We start from the raw sequence: 18,819 nt of genomic DNA, 5'->3' as shown, positions 1-18,819 counted from the left end.
TAGGCAGCTCTCTTTTGTGTGAACTCTCTCCTGCCTTGGCCCCTCTTCATATGTACTATGCTATGTGTTCTGGGAATTTAACCTCCTGACTGTACTTAAGAAACATGCAAATGCTCTCATCAAAAGACTGAAACATGTATGTTTGAAGTACAACTGACTTAATAGATGGAAAAGATAATCAGAACAGGCTGGATAAAGTTATTATAATGTGCCTGGACATGTAGCATCGATAGTACACAATAGGAAGTGCGCTTACAGAAATGCAGGGAGTGTTTCTCTTCAGTTACATTTAAGTGCCATCTTGTAGAATCTGTGTAGTACTTCTGGAAAGCTGGTTTTGAAAATTAATTGATATAGCATTCGTAACATGTTATAGTGCACTAATGGAGACAGAGTCAGTAATTTTGTTAGCACCATGCTTCAGGTTTTGCTTACTGTTACTGAACATGTCGCAAAATAAATGAGCAAGGAAAAAAAAGTGCTTGCAAAAAAGACTATTGATGCTTGGTGCAGTATTGGATGCACATCTTTACCCGTAATAATGTTTCATGCAAGCTGATTTCGTTTGTGTAATGTTGAGTGCAAAGTGGCACCTTTGTTATACTATTTTGTGCGTGCCAATTTTTTTTATGCCTTATACAGTAAGTGGTCTCGCTACATGCGCATGTGTGGCTTTGATTGTGCCGCATATACATAGGCAAAGTGCTTTCTTTGCTAGTTGTAAACAAAGCAAGAGCAAGTTGATCAGAGAATACTTATACAAAACTTAAGCTTTATGTACAAAGCTATAAACACAAAATTATACTACAGTTTAACATCGATAGAATGCACACAGATATAATGAGTTATTAGGTGTAATGAAATAAATCTAAAATATTTCTCTTCATTATTAGTGTGTGATAAATATATACATGAAACGAATATCATATGTAACAAAGGTATTTTTGTGTTGGATGACATCTTGTTATAAGGGTGTATATACGGGAAACTTGGCGCTGATGTCTGCAGGTATCCCATTAGTCAGCGCACAAATGATCAGAAATACACATTGTACAATTTGGTAGCATGACCTTCAAATGTCCTTGTTACTTATAACTTTCTTAAGCTGATTGCTCATAATAAATTGTGTAAGTGGCAAAATTAGTTTTATTCAACTGCTCATTGTTCAATTTATACTGTTTTAAGGCACCTTTAGCTCAGTAAATCAGTTGTGGTGTCAAGAATAACGTACCTTCAGTGATTATTCCCTAAGGAATTGTCACTCACCTAATGCAATTAAAGTTCTGTCATATTCAATTAGTTCACAAGATTATATATTGCCGTAAAGTATGACATGATGACAGCAAAAATTGTTATGAAACCTAGAAATAGCAGTAAAACAAGCCACAGCTGCATTGTCAGTGAAGTCACTTAACACTTGACTATTCTGGTTAACTCACTTTGTATGACCTCTTATGGTAGTTGATGCTAAGCAAACATGGTGAAACAAATTTGCACTGTCTGTGATGAACAGAGTTTACAGTGAACAAGGTTGTCCAGCTCCCTTTTTATGACATATGGTAATTTTTGTCAATAATATCACCACAGGTATCACAGTTCACGATAACAGAAACATGAAAAAAATTGAGGTCGCATGCAGTCAAGAGCAAAAGAGCAGCAAGAGACTGCTGCTTCAAGACTTCAAAAATCATTGAGTGCTTTCAACAGTTTTAATACAATAAGCAATCATGAGCTGAAAAAGAGCTTTCATTGATCCTTCTGTAGTATAGGCTGCATGGGGATCTGGTACCCTTTGAAGGGTGCAAAAGAATCACGGGGACGCCGTGAAAAGCAAAAGAATAGAATGCATGGCAAGGTTCCGACTGGAAATGTATGGATGGGTACTTTTATATGCTCAGGTTACAGTCATAACATATGTTGTGTAGCCGTTTGTTAAAAGAAAAGCAATTAGGCAATCTTATTACTGAGGGGTTTGCAACTGGTTCTGTGTTAGTTGAATTGTGACAAAAGTAGACAATTGTCCTGAGAGTGTCCCTTGAAATGTACTTTGCTGTGTTTGATTATTACATGAAATGTTTTATGGGCTTTGGTGAGCATAGGCAAAGAAAACAGTCCATCTTGATGCCGTTTAGTAAAATCTGTGGGTTGTGAAGTGGTGAGATCCAGTGCTTAATGATCATTGTCACGTGGTGGTTGTAGTGTTGTAGTGCTAGGCCATCTTGCAGCAGTATGATCTGAGCAGGCAAACCATCAGCAGTCTTTACTTTGTCATTACTGTTGTGGAAGCTCACATTTTCTTTTATGCTGATGATAATGATCATCAGTAGCAGCCTAATTTATGTCCACTGCAGGACGAAGTACTATCCCTGCAATCTCCAATTATCTCTGTCCTCTGCCAACAGATTCTAACTAGCACCTGCAAATTTTTCAATTTCATCATGCCACCTATTCTTCTGTCATTCGCGACTGCATTTCCCTTCTCTTGACACCCATTCTGTAACCCTAATTGTCCACTGGTTATCTAACCTACGCATTACATGGCCTGCCCAGCTCCAATTTTTTCTCTTTATGTCAATTAGAATATTGGCTATCCCAGTTTTTTCCTCTGATCCACACCACTCTCTTCCTGTCTCTTAACGTTACGCTTAATATTCCTTGTTCCATCACTCTTTGCGTGGTCCTTAACTTGTGTTGCCTTAACTTAACTTGTGTTGTCCTTAAGTGTTGCCCTTATTCTGTTGGAAACTTGGTGAATATTTTATACAGTATGTACTGAAAGTAGCCTAATGGGTTTATAATTTTTCAATTCTTTAACATCTCCCTTTTTGTGCATTAGTATAATGTTGGCATTCTTCCAGTTCTCTGGGATGGTTGAAGTCATGAGACATTTCGTATACAGGGCTGCAAGCTTTTCAAGCATGATGCCTCCTCTGTCTTTGATTAAATCGACTGTTAGTCCGTCTTCTGTTGCTTTTCCGCATTCCATGTCTTGCAAGGCCCTTATAACTTTATTGCTAGCTATAAGAGGAGCCTCTGTAACCTGTTCATTACTACTTCGAACAGGTTACAGAGGCTGATAGTTATATGGTAGTGCTATTATTGCTCACACTTCTAAAGGTTTGCAAGCATGCAGGTCTTCTTTTGTAGAGGTCATGTTATGTATGATATACCGTTTGTCTTTAGAAGTATCAGTATAAAGTAATGGTATTAATATCCCTGCAGACATAATTAGCGTGTATATGACTATGAGTACACCATAACTGCAAAGGGGGTAATATAGTGCTTGAGTTATAATGTAGAGTGTGATACAAATCTTATTTTTCTGCAGATTGAACCCTGCTGCATGTGAAATGGTTATGAGACCTTTTATTTTACTGTATAGAAGGGGAGAAAATGCTTGTTTATATAACCTTTTCACTTAGATTTCATGTACCGTTGACTGCAAAAGTTTCTGGAACACAAAATTTCAAGAGATATTTTAATTTTATCACATTTTCACCATTCAGAGATGACTTGTGATGGTCGCGTACGAAAATTTGCACTGAAGTTTTCGCTTTTGTGAGGATATGTTGTTAGCCATAAAATTTAGCTCCTGCACTCAGAAAACTTTTGCGATTGGGAGTACATGAAAAAAAAGTGGGAAGAAGGGCTCAAAGAAGGAAATTTTTCTGTGGTTTCTTGTCATGGAAACGTCCCGAGAAAGCACTATGTAGTCATGAAATATGTACTCACATTTATTTCATGTTGGATTTGTTTTTACTGAAACAAATGTGGTTTTGATGACTTTACATAAGGTTGAGTATTTCTGCACACTGTCAAGATGCACTGTTTGTCAACAATGCTCGTCATAATTTTTCTTTGCCATACATTGGTATAGTGCATGCCATTCTTCTGTATAATTCTTTTATAGGTTCTCTTGCCTTTTCTAATTTTCAGTATGTGCCTGAAATATTTTGCATAAGCACCAACCATCCTTGGCCATATACAAGCTGTGTGGAGGTGAATTTGTGGCCTTGCCAAAGCAAGTAAGTTAAAGTGTGCAGCTTTTTGGTTTTGTTGATGCAATTAAAGGTGTTTGGCTATCTGGGTAATGTTTGCCTACTGTAAGTCATTTCGAAATAAAGTTCATGCATTACAATGTGAATGAAAAGGCATTTGTATAGCCTTTGAATTTTCCTGATTTATTTTAGGACTATGAAGGCTTTGCTGGCAACTGATGCGGTATTCTGTGACTTCAAAGCCTTAAAGGTACACTAAAGGTTAACATTAGGTAAAGTGAAGGTGATAGATTACTCTTGAAATGTGACCAAAGCTCTGCATTTCCTGAGAATAAAGACATTGGTGAAAGAGAAAAATGATGTCAACATAAAACAATTCAGACTAATACTGCCATTGTGAAGATATTGTATCAGCTCCCATAATGTAACGACTCATTCATACATAATATACTCCTGCACCAAGTATCGTGAAACTACTACGCTTTCTCAGAGCATCCTACAGTCATAACTAAATTCAGGGTGTCGAACCAAACCCTGAACTGAAGAACCATACACGTCCTGGAATTCTAGCTGGAACAGAAACAGAACCTAGACTTATATTCTTGGAACGTGCTTGAACCCAAACCTAAACCGAAAAAGCAACGGCTACTGGTTTGACATGAAACGGTGCAAACGGGTGCACTTGCATAAGCGATCTTTCAAAATAACTACTTTTCAGTCAGTGCGCCCCAAGAGAACATTGTTACAACCAACGAGTTGCATTATGTGTGAGAATGGGGATAGATATACAATTGGTATGTGGTGGTAACTACATGGCCACCTCAGCAGACTCTTGCACTTATGAAGGTGGCTGTACTGCCTCCAAAACATTGTTTCAAGGTATTGCAGAATTGCCGTTTTTGTAGAAGCTAAAAGCCACATAGGCCATACACCGCAAACGCATATGACGGGACACAGGGAGCACAAGAAAGACGTATGGTGTCATTGAGAAGACAAAATTGGAAAACCAACTAGTTCATCAGTACGCCTTCCTGTGAGGATAACTCTGCGGTCGCTATTGAATGCCGTAGCAACCACTGCAAGTGACATGAACGTGCTTTTGTTCCGTGCCATGGTTCAACGCACGTTTGGCGCCTCCAAGCAGAATACAATGCTCTCAAATTTCTACAAATCATTGTTGGGCACAATATGCCTGATTTGTACTTTTTGTCTGCGCTTAGTCAGCGCAGCAGGACCCAGCACGGAATTGCGCGGCCAATGTTCGCGTTGTTGGCACCTCAAAGCCCAGACCTAGGCTTCAATCCTCGGGGTATATTTAAAGCGAAGCTATGAAAACACCTCTGCGCCTCTCTTTCTGACCCTGGCTGCCTGCTGCTGTTCGTGCGTTCTCGCCGAATAGCTTACACTCGGCTGCGGGTCGGCGACGCCATGTAGGAGCGATGGCTCACACTACTTCGCCCGCAGCAGTAGAAGGTAGAGGGGGGGGGGAAGCCGGCCTGCGCATGCGGGTTGGCCGCTGGTGGAAGAGGCGACGGGCCACGACACGGAGAGCCGCGACGAGACGTGAAACGGGAGAGAGGGCACCGGAGGAGACTGCCTCACGTTCCGCCGCCTGGACACCGCCTGGACCGTCGTATCGGCACACCCCCTTAGTACCTCAAACGAATGGAGCAGAAGGCCACGTTGCCACTTTCAACCTCTATAACGCTGGTTGCGTTCGAAGGTGCATTACATTCTTCGCCAACGTGAATAAAGCGTTCGATTTCACTTTGCACTCACATTGAATAAACATAAACACATGTTCAAGCACTATACTTGTGCATTTACGGAAAGCTTCACCGTATATAGATTCCAACAGGGCACGTTGGATCTGATGTATTTTTTTTTTCGGTTTGAGGCCCGAACTACGGGGGGAGGGGGGTCTACTTTGGCGGCGGCTGCGTATGCGGGCCCTATCTTGAAAGCGATCTCCGATGGGGACAGTGTCTGCCGAGTGCCGATAGCTTCGTGTGCGCTGTGTTCTCGCCGCTTAGTTCACGTTGCAGCGACAGGCAGCACGAAGACCATCAATTCGCTCACTGCTGCTGCCGCGTTTCCTCAGGCCAGCGTTTTGACAGCGAGTGTCCGCGGTCATCGAGTGAAATGTGTTCATGTTTGCTTGCGCGCTCGTGACACCATGCTTGGTAATTGAGCTAGTAAGCGAGTGTTTACAAGTTTATACGCCCAATAACACTACTATCCTTACTTCGTATAGTTGTCTAATAATTTGCTTACGCAATCGATGCTTCGCCTTTCGGGCGAAACTGCGACTTCTTTTCATCCTTGTGCGCCAAATTAGAAGGCAAGTATGTGCTGTTTTTGGGCACAGTAATAATAAGAATTCATTCACTCGGCACGACGAATCGCAATGTCCATGTAGCTATTTAAAAGATTCACTCAATGAATTCTGTAATAATTGAAAAGACATGCTCATTTGAAAAATTGAAATGGAGCAGTAGTAATGTGTCTGTTATGCATAAATCCTCTGACAAGCGTCTGTTTCTGTAATCCGGCCTTAACATTGCTACGAAATTGGCGCTTCAATTAAGAGTTTCGTTTCTCTAGCAATGCAGTACAATCATAACTGAAATGCCTATGCACTTTTGAAACGATTTAGATCTATGCCAATACTCTCACTCCCTTTAATTCTCTCTTCCACATGCAGTGCAGAGTAGCATACCAGAGCGCATCAGCTCAGGTTGACTTCTCCTTCTTTCTTGTCAATAAAATATCTCTCTCTTTGGGGACGGATATATCGAAAATGGTGCTAGTCTTACGACTTCTAAGCAAACGTCACTATATGCTCGGTGTCAAGCAATTGCAACATGTGCCCGAAGGTGAATAATTAAAAAGTTATTAAAGAATATCTTAACACACACACGTGTGTGTGTGTGTGTGTGTGTGTGTGTGTGTGTGTGTGTGTGTGTGTGTGTGTGTGTGTGTGTGTGTGTGTGTGTGTGTGTGTGTGTGTGTGTGTGTGTGTGTGTGTGTGTGTGTGTGTGTGTGTGTGTGTGTGTGTGTGTTAAAGAGAGAGGATAGTACGTGTCTCTATACATGTCTTAGTTGAAGCCCGCAGTAAAATTTTAAAGTTATTGAATTGTCGACATCGCGAATTTCGCTGTAAGCTAGAGCTGGTATGCATTCGACAATGTTTAATGAGGAGCAGTATGAAATACAGAAACATGAGAGATTTATGCGCACATGGTATCCATGGAAGGAATTGTTTTTGTTAAATGCTTCTGGGGCTGTTAGGCCTGAAGCTTCTTTGAATCACTTAAAAGATCCCTGTGAAATAAAACTGCGTACCGGCTGACTGCAGTTCGACAACCGCTGACCGTGACCATAATCCTAGTCATAGCGACCTAGAACAATTCTAGTTCATCGTAATCTAGTTATGAAGGATGCCTGCCTGTGCTGACGGCAAGCTACATTATGATACTTTAACGTTATCTAGTCGTTGTCTGAATTGTCCTTCTAGCATTATCTGTTCTGCTGTTTCTTACGAAGAAGTGTGTTATGGCCATCTAGATCAATATATGGAACATCACCGCTGCCACGGATTTGATTTTGATCATCGGGCTCTTGTTGTGTGGTAAATTCGACTTTCTGGGGTTGCTGCTTTGTCCTTGACATCTGCAATAGTGCTTCGCCACATTCCACGTACACTTAAGACATGCGCGTGGCGAAATACGCTCAACTCTCTCAACTCAGTTGCAGTACCCGGCCTTGAGATATGTAGGAGCTCGGTATGGGGGTGCGGATTATGTTATTACAACGCCCGCACTGTTAAGGTAAACTTGCACATTTCCTCCGTTTTTAGCACAGAGTCCGAGTACCACAGAGTCCGAGTTCGGGCATAATATAATTAAGCAGCGCGCACTGCGAGCCTCTCTGGTACCTGTACTTAAAAATAAAACAGCGTGGTTATCGCATCGACTTATCTTCACTGCTGTACAGATTTACCAAGAAGTGTATAGAAAATTATGTCCGAGCGTAGCCTCAACGTTTAGCTCCTTCGTTTTGCTTTTTTTTTTTCTGGAAAGAGGATAGAGGAAAGGTGGTGAGGAAAGCGCTGTAAAATTCAAACCTATGAGGTTCTTTCTCGGAAGAAGCTCCTGGAATATGTATTGTGTGCTAAAATTTGTACGCACACCACCCCGACTACCAATCTGTGCACCACTACATTGGGGACGCAGCGCTCCGCCTTTAATAATTGCGCGTCGAGATTGTTGCTAACAGCTTGAGCAAAACCATTAGCGGGTCGATGTGAAACGCGAGCCGCGTGCTTAAGCCGCCCGGCGAGCTCCACAAAGGGCGGCATTTATGCGCTCAGCCGGTCGCATTTCGGCAGGGAGAGATGCCCGATCGTTTCCTCTCTGCTCATTTGAAATCAATCTTAAAGGAGGCCACGTGACCTCGCGCCCCGCTATGTCGGCCCCGCACTGGTAAGCACAACTGTTTGCGGCTCGCGCGTCGCTACTGGAAGAAGCGGCTTTCTACAAGGGCGAAATGGCTCGAAACGAGACTACTTTTGACAACAAGGAAGACGCCAATGACGTCGTCTGGATCCTGACAAGCTCGTTCTTGATTTTTACGATGCAATCCGGTGAGTATTCGGACCCAATGCGAGAAAGAAATGTATTGAAGGGAACCCGATGACATATGGAAGTTATCGCCAGTTTTTCTGCAGCATTTGGATGGAGCTGGAAAGAAATATGGAGAGAATATTGGAAGTGAAAGAAGCTGAAGACGAATGCGGCTGTACGAACAAATGAACATGGTTTCTACATATTCGCTGCCATTTACAGAGGCAAATTGTGCATCGAAATCCCTTCATATGCCACTCACTAATGAAAGACTCAGTGTGTCAGAAGGCAGGAGTAAACGTTCATCTATGCGTAAATCCGGCGCCATTGTATGCCCTCAGCATACTAGTCAGAAGTCAGACGTTACCTTATGGTATGCGAACAAGTGGGAACTGGTTCGATTCATTGACGAAGTTACGTTCCACATGTCATAAGCCATGCTCATGATTTAGGTTAGCATCTTTTCCTGGTTAACTTTTCCTTGTGACTCGCACCGTCTGCAGTTTAGGAGACAGAACGAGTTGGTCTCTCGCGTTGACTGCATTTCCTTTATTTGTCCGCCGTCTCTTATGCGTTTCCATTGAAGCCAGCTCGCGTGAGGCACTGAGATTGACAATAGCTTGAAGGACGGTGCGGCTGAATACTCAACTCTGATCAAATGCTGCTGATTGTTTATATCGATTGCATGTATGGACTATTCTTTTTCTCTGTATTTTAGTTCTAATTCTTTTTTCTTGATTCTGTCAGAATTTTTTTCCATGTTCGCATGATCACAAAATGAAAAAAGTTACAGGGGAACTTAAGCCTCCTTACGTGCACTGAATGCGAAAGCATTATGACTCTTCCGCATGGTGCTTTTCACTTGGTCATGTGCTGGAATTGGGCAAAGTCAATTTTGAGGTTGGGCCGCCCAAATTTTAGAGGTGGGCTAATTCAATTTTTGGAGTGGGCCAGGTTGGTTTTGAACGTGGGTCAACTGAATTTTGGGGGTGGGCCACTTCAATTTTGGGGATGGGTGAAGTCAATTTTGGGAGTGAGCGAGATCCATTTTGAACGTCTGTCAACTAAAGTTTCGAATTGGGCAAAGTCAATTTTGGGGGTGGGCCACCCAAATTTCGGGGTTGGCCAAATCAATTTTGGGAGTGTGCCAGGTTGGTTGTTAAAGTGGGTAAACTCCATTTTCCATGAGGCTGTGTGGTGCAGCGCTAAGCAGTACAAGGGACATAACAAAATGAGGACAAGCGCTCGCTATTTCTGTGTCCATTCTCCTGCTTCGCCCTGCACCACACAGCCTCATGGAAAACCATCTAGCCTAAACCATCACCCTTTAATTTTCGAATTGGGCGAAGTCAATTTTTTGGGGTGTGGGCCACGGCGTCTGCCCGACGCCGTGGCTGTTCACCGTGGGATTTCGCAGTGCGAGCCGCAGCAGGTCCAGCGCCGAGAATGTGACGTCTTCACTTGGTCACGTGGCTTTTGTTACCATCGGATGTTAACCCTGGATGGACGCCGGACTTTCTGCTTCATTGGACATATAATGATTTCGCGTTACTATTTTCTTACCAGCGTTCCTTGTTCACCTTGTGCTGCCATACTTGTAATGGCTTCGCCTCACTACAAGCACTGTTGTGGCGGTGCATCCTTTACAGGAACTAGTGTCTGGAGAAGAGCGCGAAAAAACTAAGGACAACAGCGAACGCGCTCGCGAATTACTGATACGAATTAGTGAGGTGAAGATGGAAACTCTAAAACCAAAACTCGCAAGCTATTCTGTTCGGAATTCAAGGTAGTGCCTATATATAAGCATCATCTTTCACACGAGCTTCATCATCAAAAAGATTAATGTTGCACCTGGGCTGTTCAGTTTTTAGCCTTTATCTCACGCTGAAATGGTAAGGAGGAGATCCAAATTTGTAAAGAAAATTTTGCTATGGTTGGAATACCGCCCATGCTTATGCAACGCACATATATATGCGAACACACACTCCCAGAGTTGACTGTAGTAGGCATACAATAAATACCCAGTAAAGTGGGCAGGAAAACGGCGCCGCGGTAACCGAATTGGTAAGACCATCGCACGCATAAAGCGGACATTGGTTCGTACCCCACCTGCGGCCAGTTGTTTTTTGTCTTTCGTCCACTTTCATTTTCATATATATATATATATATATATATATATATATATATATATATATATATATATATATATATATATATATATATATATATATATATATATCATTTCTTCATTTCAGTTAAATACACAACTAATTTCCTCTATGTTTCCATTGTCTGTTGGCTTTGTATGGTTGTAACTTACACAAACCGAGCCCCTCGATTCTCTTTCCTCTCGTTCATATGTTCGGGGTGTTTCAGCGAACACTTTCAAAATTTCAGATAGCACAATTCTAGTTCGGGGGCTGGTCTACTCGAAGAGGCAGACTTTACTTACGCAAGAAATTGAAATTCATAATCAACTAATTATCACAAAAGTCACTTATTAAGTTTTCAGCTAGTTACCTCATTGCACATATTGCAATTTACAAATTCTAGCCGTGGAGTTCGCAAGGATGACGAATTCTCAGGATGGCACCAGTTTCAAGATATCAATTCCCATACTTTGCGGAGAAATGCATTGGCGTTCCGGTTACTTTTGTGCTTCAATGCATAAAACGACGTTTTGTTGAGAAAGCAAGTGGATCGGCAGTGCATTTTTACCGTAAGCTTGACGCTGTATATCTCGTAAATGGTCCCATCCACACAATTCTTTTCAAGTGGATATGCCTTCCAGTCTCGCCCACTAGAATTTGTAAATTGCAATATGTTTCTTAAGGTAATTAGTTAAAGTCTTAATTACTGCATTTCTGATAATTCGTCGAATATGCATTTCAAGTTCTTGTGCAAATAATGTCCGTATCTTCGAGTTGACCAGCTCATCGACTAGAATTCTGCTATCTGCCACAGGCAATCTCAAAAAAGTTTTGAAAGTGTTCGCTGAAATACACTGTATATATATGGCATGTACAGCTTTAGCCATGATGACATGGCCTGCGCTCGAAGTAAAATTTGATAACACCCATGACTGGCTACCTCGGCTCGCGTGCGCGGTGAAGGAATTTGCAAATCCAAAGGCTACACCACCTGTGGTGGCTTAGCGGCAACGACTTTGCGCCGCTCAGCACGGGATCAAATCCCGGCCACGTAGGCAGCATTTCGATGAGGGCGAAATACATAACGTCTCGTCCACCCTGCTTATTGGGTGCACGTCAATCCTGAGTGCCCCAGTACGGCGTGCCTCATATTTTGATGGTGGCTTCGGCACGTAACACACCAGATTTTTTTCACCAGAGGCTACAGCGCACTGTGGTCAATACGGTGCAGGCTACGGATTGCTCGAGTCCGGTTTCGTTTCCCGCAAGAACGAGGTGAATATCCTCGTGAAGAACGCCACTACGGTGCTGTTCGGTGGCCTGGTTTTCTGGGTTGTCGGCTACGGTATCGGCTTCGACCCGATGAAGAACCCATACTTCAGCTTCGGCAAATTCTTCACCAGTGCTGATGAAATCCACATGGGGCAGCGGTACTCACGGTACGTCTTTCAGGTACGTCGGATGGCCGGTTTACTTCTCCTTGTTTGTTTGTGCGTGTGCGTGCGTGCGTGCGCGTGCACGAGATGAGAGAGACAAAGAGTAGTGACTTCTACAGCATTCATGTCTTCGTCGGTGCATGCAATGGAAACACTGACCCGTACTAGTGGAGTCGGGTGTTGGAGCATTTAGTTACCTGGTGACCCCGTTGTTCTAAATACACCGCCTTCTCGTTCTTTACCCGTGTTCATGGAGGACATCGACCGGCGCTCACAACTTTGACGCTGTTATCTTTGCTTCACTAGTGTCATTCTCTGTTCTCCCATTCTTTTACACTTTATTTAGGTGAAGCAAAATCGAAAACCTTCTGGTACTTATCATTGCATTGCTTGATTTTATTCCGAGTCCTTTTTCTTTATAAAAAAGGTAAAAAGAAAGTAAGAGAGGAAAGGCACCTTCAGAAAACACGTGACACTCCGCCTAGTTTTGTGGGGTGCCCCAGTGCCACAAATATCAGGGAGAAGTTACGCAGCGCGTCTGAGCAACGCTTTACCCTGTTTCTGTTGAATCAATAACAAAATCTCGTAAAGAGCTCAAAGATCGGCGGTGACCGCCGCCGATCTTTACTTGCTAGTGAGCTACTGTTACCCGCAAAGTCATAGGGCCACTAGAAAATTGCTCTCATTTCCGCATTAATGTTGAAGCGGACCGCTTCACTCTAGTAAATGTGATCGGAGTCACGCAACAGATATCGTACAGGTGAACGGGGAAGTAATGTGGGTCATGCCGTTTTGGGATATTCAGTGGCGAGATGCGACAAAGCTACATGGCGGAAAGTGCAGCTATTGTGAAACGGGTATTCGAAATAACTCAGTATCTGTCGCAGCCTACGGAGAACATTTCTTTTCGTGTGCCTCGTAACGAAATCGCGTAAGCGAAAGTTGACGCAACATATGCAATATACCGAAGGCCGACATAGAAAGGTCCAGCACATGTAAAGAAAGAAGGAAAATATTTGATGCATAGTTTTTTTTAATGTGAGAGCGTTCTCGTGTTCTTTTGTTATAAGGACAGAACTATAATTTGGGCATGGAGATTATTTCGTTAAACAGGAAAATTCTTGGTGAACTGAAATATTTCCACCTACGCAACTGAGAGCACAAAGCTATAGGAAACAAGAAACACGTTTTCTGAGAAACCTGTTTAGGTTTCCTTCATAGATTTGGCCTACAGTGGGGTAGCACAAATTCCTTTCATGCACCTGCATCCACCGTGCGTGCTTCCGCAGAACTGATTTGCCACATTCTTTGCAAATTACGTGCGTGGGCGCTCGTAATACACACAAAAAAGAAATAATAATAATAATGATATTTGGGGTTTTACGTGCCAAAACCACTTTCTGATTATGAGGCACGCCGTAGTGGAGGACTCCGGAAATTTTGACCACCTGGGGTTCTTTAACGTGCACCTAAATCTAAGTACACGGGTGTTTTCGCATTTCGCCCCCATCGAAATGCGGCCGCCGTGGCCGGGATTCGATCCCGCGACCTCGTGCTCAGCAGCCCAACACCATAGCCACTGAGCACAAAAAATAAATAGGAATATGGCCGGGCCAAGTCTAACCACTCTTCACACGGGTTATTTCGTTATTTCCTAATAACTGCATTCATTGTAAAGTTGTTCCACTGTACGAAAGAAAGAAGCAAGTGGAGTGGACGTTGTGCAGTTCAAGAAGCGGCGGCTGTTGATTTGAACGTTGGAATTTTGGACGAGTCAGTTCAGTTCGAAGTTGACCAGAAACGCTTTCGGATCTCTCAGCATCATTCGCGTAGCCGCCAGCGATAATAAAACGGAATTAATACAATCTGCAAACCACCTGTAAACTTGTCTTTCTTCCGTTGTTAGCTCCTGGTGGTCAAAATTAATCCAGAGTTCCCCACTACGGCGTGCCTCAATGAAATTGTGGTTTTGGCACTTAAAAACGCCAGAATTCAATTCAGAATCCAAATTTGTCTGTTTTTTTTTCATCGTATGGGTTCATTTTTTAGTGGAAGACAAGAGAAAATTGATGGTGTCAAGGCCTTTATTAATTATGTAGAAATGCAAACAGTATTCGCTGCCCCATGCAGCTTAGCGGAGTTGAAGAAATACATCTAGATATTAAAATTATGGGGTTTTACGTGCCAAAACCACTTACTGTTATGAGGCACGCCGTAGTGGGGGACTCCGGAAATTCGTACCACCTGGGGTTCTTTAACGTGCACCTAAATTTAAGTACACGGGTCCGGAAGACATCTAGACTTTGTTTGTTTTGCTCTGGCAAATTCATCTTTCTGCAGGCAAGACGCAGTACTTTGTTCTCCTAGTGCTTTTTTCGCCGCTTCAACATCTTCTACTGCCTTATTCCCATGAACTTGGAGGAATTAGTGGAGAATGGTTAGCACCTTATCCTTTCCTTGCTTAATTTTTCTCTCCACCGTGTTTCTGCCGTCCATTAAGTAAACGGTAGACACAGGTTGTGTCACAAATGTAAGAAATGAGGCTAGTTACTTTGTGAATAGCATGGTGAACAGGGGAGGTATTCTGTAAGAGTCCACCTAGTGGACATGTCCATATCGTCTGCTTTTGAAGCTCTGATTGGCTGGGCTGGGCTCCGCGTTCACAGCAGCGAGGCGCCACAGCCAATCAGCACTCCAGAACAAGACGAAATGGACATATCCACTAGGCGGAATCTTACAGAATACCTCTGCAGGACGGACGACATGACAAGAATGAAAGACGGAATTACGCATGCACTGACCACCAGACTTTTGTTTAGAGTGGTGCGGAATGCATAAATTTGAATTATCAACACGACATACGAGAAAAAGGCGCAAAGAGGAAGTCGGTTGTGCAAGCGCTATCTTTCTCGCATTGGGGCCTGACTGTGCGCCTGCGTTTTAAGTTTACTTTGTACTTATATGCATTTATATGTTTCCAAACTCGCGCTCAGGTGCGACTCAAAACGTGACAGCAAGACTTAAGACAAGCACATAAGCCCGGAGTAGACACGCATAAGTCAGCGTTTGTGCTTAGTTGCTCTTCTACATCATCAAATTCTCTAATGGCGGCGTTTTGAGCCAACAAGAGAGGGCGCCTTGCAGCCCTCTCAACCAACCAGAGCTGAAGAGATGTCGAATTCGACAATATGGCGGAATTCAACAATTGTCAGGCAGTACTTGTTGTTTATTTTATACACCGCTTGTACTAATCTGTTCTTCGCTTTATGTCCTCGACCGAAGTCTCACAGTTACATTTTGCACACAACAGAACCAACTAGGTTAATATTTGACGTTATTCAAGTGCGACATTACGATCCACCATTTGTTCCTTTTTCATCGTTTTCGTGTTATAATCAACATATATCTTTAAAAGTAATTTTCATCACACTTAGCATCTCAGCCCATGTCGGAAGTGAAGTGGCGTAGAAAACCGCCCCACCTGATCCGCCAGCTAAAAATATCTCGTCCAGTCGGCCCGCGGGCTTCCTTTAATTCCTATGGGCAGCTAGCGTACGCCACCACGTCTACGGCACTCGTGTCGGGCTCCATGGCCGAGCGCACCAAGTTCACCTCGTACTGCCTGTTCTCGGCTCTGGCCACGGTGCTGTACTGCGTGCCGGCCGGATGGCTCTGGAATCAGGGCGGCTTCCTGGCGCGCATGGGCGCCGTCGACATCGGCGGATCGGGAGTGGTGCACCTGCTCGGCGGGTGCGTGGGTCTGGTCGCCGCTGTCGTGCTTGGGCCGCGGCTGGGACGCTACGACTCCGGCACGGCGCCGCTGCCCCTGGGAAACCCCACCAACGCGCTGTTGGGACTGTTCATGCTCTGGTACGTACACTCCTCCTCCGTAGTAATGAAATGGACACTGAAGAGAAACGCGATTTGAGCTGTGTTCCTAAATTGGCCCTTATACGAAACCAGAAAGATGTTACTGCTACCGTGAGAGGAGACGTGGAAAGGCCAGGAAAGATGAAAAAAAAAAAAGGGAAAGGGGGTGGCGACGCCGCCTTCAAGTTCCCGCATCGGCTAGCGGTGACGTCATGGAGTTCGACGCCGTCTGCCCGGGCGTAGGTAATTCTTTATCGATAGATACGGTCTGCATTGTAGTCTGAAGAAAATCCAAACACTGAACTTGGCAAGTTTCGAGACTTTTACCGAGCTACAAGGGGCCCATAACGGCCCAATAACCAAAGGAGTATATACTTTGAAATCTTTGACGTCATGCTGAAGAACGGACGTGGAGTTTACGGCGCAAAATCCGAAGACTGATGCTATAACATTCGCTTTAATTTCTAATAAGTTAATGTGTTGCCGCGACATTAAGGAAAATAGAGTTTTCAGAGAATAATTTATTATTCTAAACGGATATTTGTGTTCATCTCTAGCGTCTCTTCAAAGAGCAGGCTCAACAAATCGCGCGTTCAAAAATTCGGAATGCACACCGGGTGCTGTAGCAGCGAGATAACGCGACTCCGTCATGTTGAAAGTGAGTAGGATACTAGAAGAGTCAGCTGTCCGATGCGTGCGCCATTGTATTTATATCGCCGTCACCCAAAAAAGCTTCCTCTTATGTATCTGGGCGCATTTGCGTAATAATTTGCAGAAAAATATGAAAATTCTCTATTGATACGATCCTGTGGTGTCTCCATTTGTGTTGAAGAATCGGCTCGAAATCGACTTCTTCCATCTTGTCTGTACTAACGCTCTCTCCCCCTGGGTTATGTTATGGCGCTTCATGTCGCTTTGTAGCCGGAAACAAATGAAGAGGTTTCATGCGTCGTTGTGCTTGCCAGAGCGTGGCCTCGCAACAGTCCAGAGTTCTTTACAAATAGTGCACAGTTGCCTTGCGATGCAAAGTTGCCAGTGCACGCGATGATCAGAGTGTTCGCATAGCACTAATTGAAATTGGGCTTAATAACCAAAACTGCAAATGTGATCTTATGTACGCAAGTTCTTTCTTATTGCAATTTTCTTTTACAGCGCAGTGTTTTTGTACTGCGAACCAAGTTAAATTAGGCTCCCTTCATACATTTTCTCGCTTGTAGCATTGTTAAATCCCATCTAGAGTATCACTATCCGGACCGTCATATATTGTGACAGCCTTGTACACTTTATCAAACTTTGCTGCGAATTCGCGAATTTCAAAGTCGCCAGTTTAGCGCGTCGAAACGTGGAAAGCACGAAGTGTTGCCTCGAATGCGAATAGAAACATCACGTTAACAATGCTTTCTTTTGCGTTTACGCGCGCAGTTGACGCACCATGGAGATACAAGAACTAACTGGAAAACCTTATGCCAAGATTAGTTAGTTACAAATTCTGTTAAAAGCAGTATTCAAGGACACCAGAGACTCCGCCCTGCGTGACTTATACCGAAAAAAATTCACGCTGAAACTCCTCTGGGAGTTGTCTAAGTATCCGTAATCATTGTGCCACTTGCTAATCTCCACGCAGCCCGGTGTCATTATCAGTGTTACGGAACTTCATCCGACCATTATAAACCATTGTCAACCCTCATCGGTCGTTCGCTTATCATGTTCGATAGCAAACATAGGGCAGTTTCATTAAGATTGAGTTCATTATGCCACTCGAACCCACGACCATTGTTTTTAATTAAGTCGAATATAATAAGCTTCGGGTAATTAAGACGTAGTAAAATAAGACATTCGAATCCTCGACATTTGGCGAGAGTCAAACCCACGACATTTGATACTAATTAAGGTGAATTAGGGTTAATTTAGCTAAGTTTTTTCAAAACCACCGCTACAATTGCTGAAGGGTGTGTACAATGCTTTATTGATAATTAGGACGCTTATTTCGAGCTTGTTCTTTATTGAAACGTATGCTGTTTTGTGTGTTGTATGGGTGATTTCAATGAATGTATGCACTGTTCGCTTCACTTTGCTGAGCGCTGGAAGCCTCTAATTTACGTGGGTATGAGATCGCATTTTTTGCTTGCTTAAAGGGGGGCATGAGCCATTGCTTAAAGGCGTATGAGCCATTCACTGTCTTGGGTGACGGACAAATTTCTCGTTGGGTAGGCATATAAATGCTTACGCATAAAAAAAATGAAGGCAAGTCCCAAAAGCCTTGCATGGTACTTTTTTAAAGAGATAAGGCTCTTGCTACCCGCCGTGGTTGCTCAGTGGCTATGCTGTTGGGCTGCTGAGCACGAGGTCGCGGGATCGAATCCCGGCCACGGCGGCCGCATTTCGATGGGGGCGAAATGCGAAAACACCCGTGTGCTTAGATTTAGGTGCACGTTAAAGAACCCCAGGTGGTCAAAATTTCCGGAGTCCTCCACTACGGCGTGCCTCATAATCAGAAAGTGGTTTTGGCACGTAAAACCCCAAATATTATTATTATTAAGGCTCTTGCTAGCGTCTACGTCTCCATCGCATTCTAAATTAGCAGAGAGCATATTAATTATACGTATAGTTTTTGGTGACAGCGTTGCTATCCATTGCCATGTTTTGCAACTAGGCACCATGATGGAGGAAACGTGGCACTGGCCTTAGAGTGACGTTTTCCGAGAGTAACCTAAAATAAGCTAAAGTAACATGAAGTTAT

General features: G+C 43.5%; 2 protein-coding genes across 2 annotated transcripts in view; both read left to right on the top strand.

The window, feature by feature from the left end:
* Nucleotides 1-4,171, top strand: part of Ppox (protoporphyrinogen oxidase) — a 39,417-nt gene extending 35,246 nt beyond the window's left edge. Inside the window, exon 13 of the mRNA XM_075692683.1 lies at nucleotides 3,937-4,171. Coding sequence (XP_075548798.1) covers nucleotides 3,937-3,947 — 11 coding nt within the window. The 3' untranslated portion in view covers nucleotides 3,948-4,171. The remainder of the gene's footprint in view (nucleotides 1-3,936) is intronic.
* Nucleotides 4,172-8,546: 4,375 nt separating this feature from the next.
* On the top strand, nucleotides 8,547-18,772 carry LOC142583562 (putative ammonium transporter 3). Its single transcript, XM_075694050.1, has 4 exons — nucleotides 8,547-8,643; nucleotides 12,005-12,225; nucleotides 15,757-16,079; nucleotides 18,733-18,772. The coding sequence occupies exons 1-4, from the start codon at nucleotides 8,547-8,549 to the stop codon at nucleotides 18,770-18,772; spliced, it is 681 nt and encodes a 226-aa protein (XP_075550165.1).
* Nucleotides 18,773-18,819: the final 47 nt, after the last annotated feature.

Source organism: Dermacentor variabilis, chromosome 5 (genome assembly GCF_050947875.1).
Source record: "Dermacentor variabilis isolate Ectoservices chromosome 5, ASM5094787v1, whole genome shotgun sequence".
Taxonomy (NCBI): domain Eukaryota; kingdom Metazoa; phylum Arthropoda; class Arachnida; order Ixodida; family Ixodidae; genus Dermacentor; species Dermacentor variabilis.
This window is presented reverse-complemented; position numbering and strand designations above follow the sequence as displayed.

Coding starts and splice junctions, on each gene's coding strand:
- LOC142583562 (XM_075694050.1), top strand. CDS start 8,547: ATGGCTCGAAACGAGACTACTTTTGACAACAAGGAAGACGCCAATGAC. Junction 8,644..12,004: donor GATTTTTACGATGCAATCCG/GTGAGTATTCGG, acceptor AATACGGTGCAG/GCTACGGATTGCTCGAGTCC. Junction 16,080..18,732: donor TTGGGACTGTTCATGCTCTG/GTACGTACACTC, acceptor TTTTGCAACTAG/GCACCATGATGGAGGAAACG.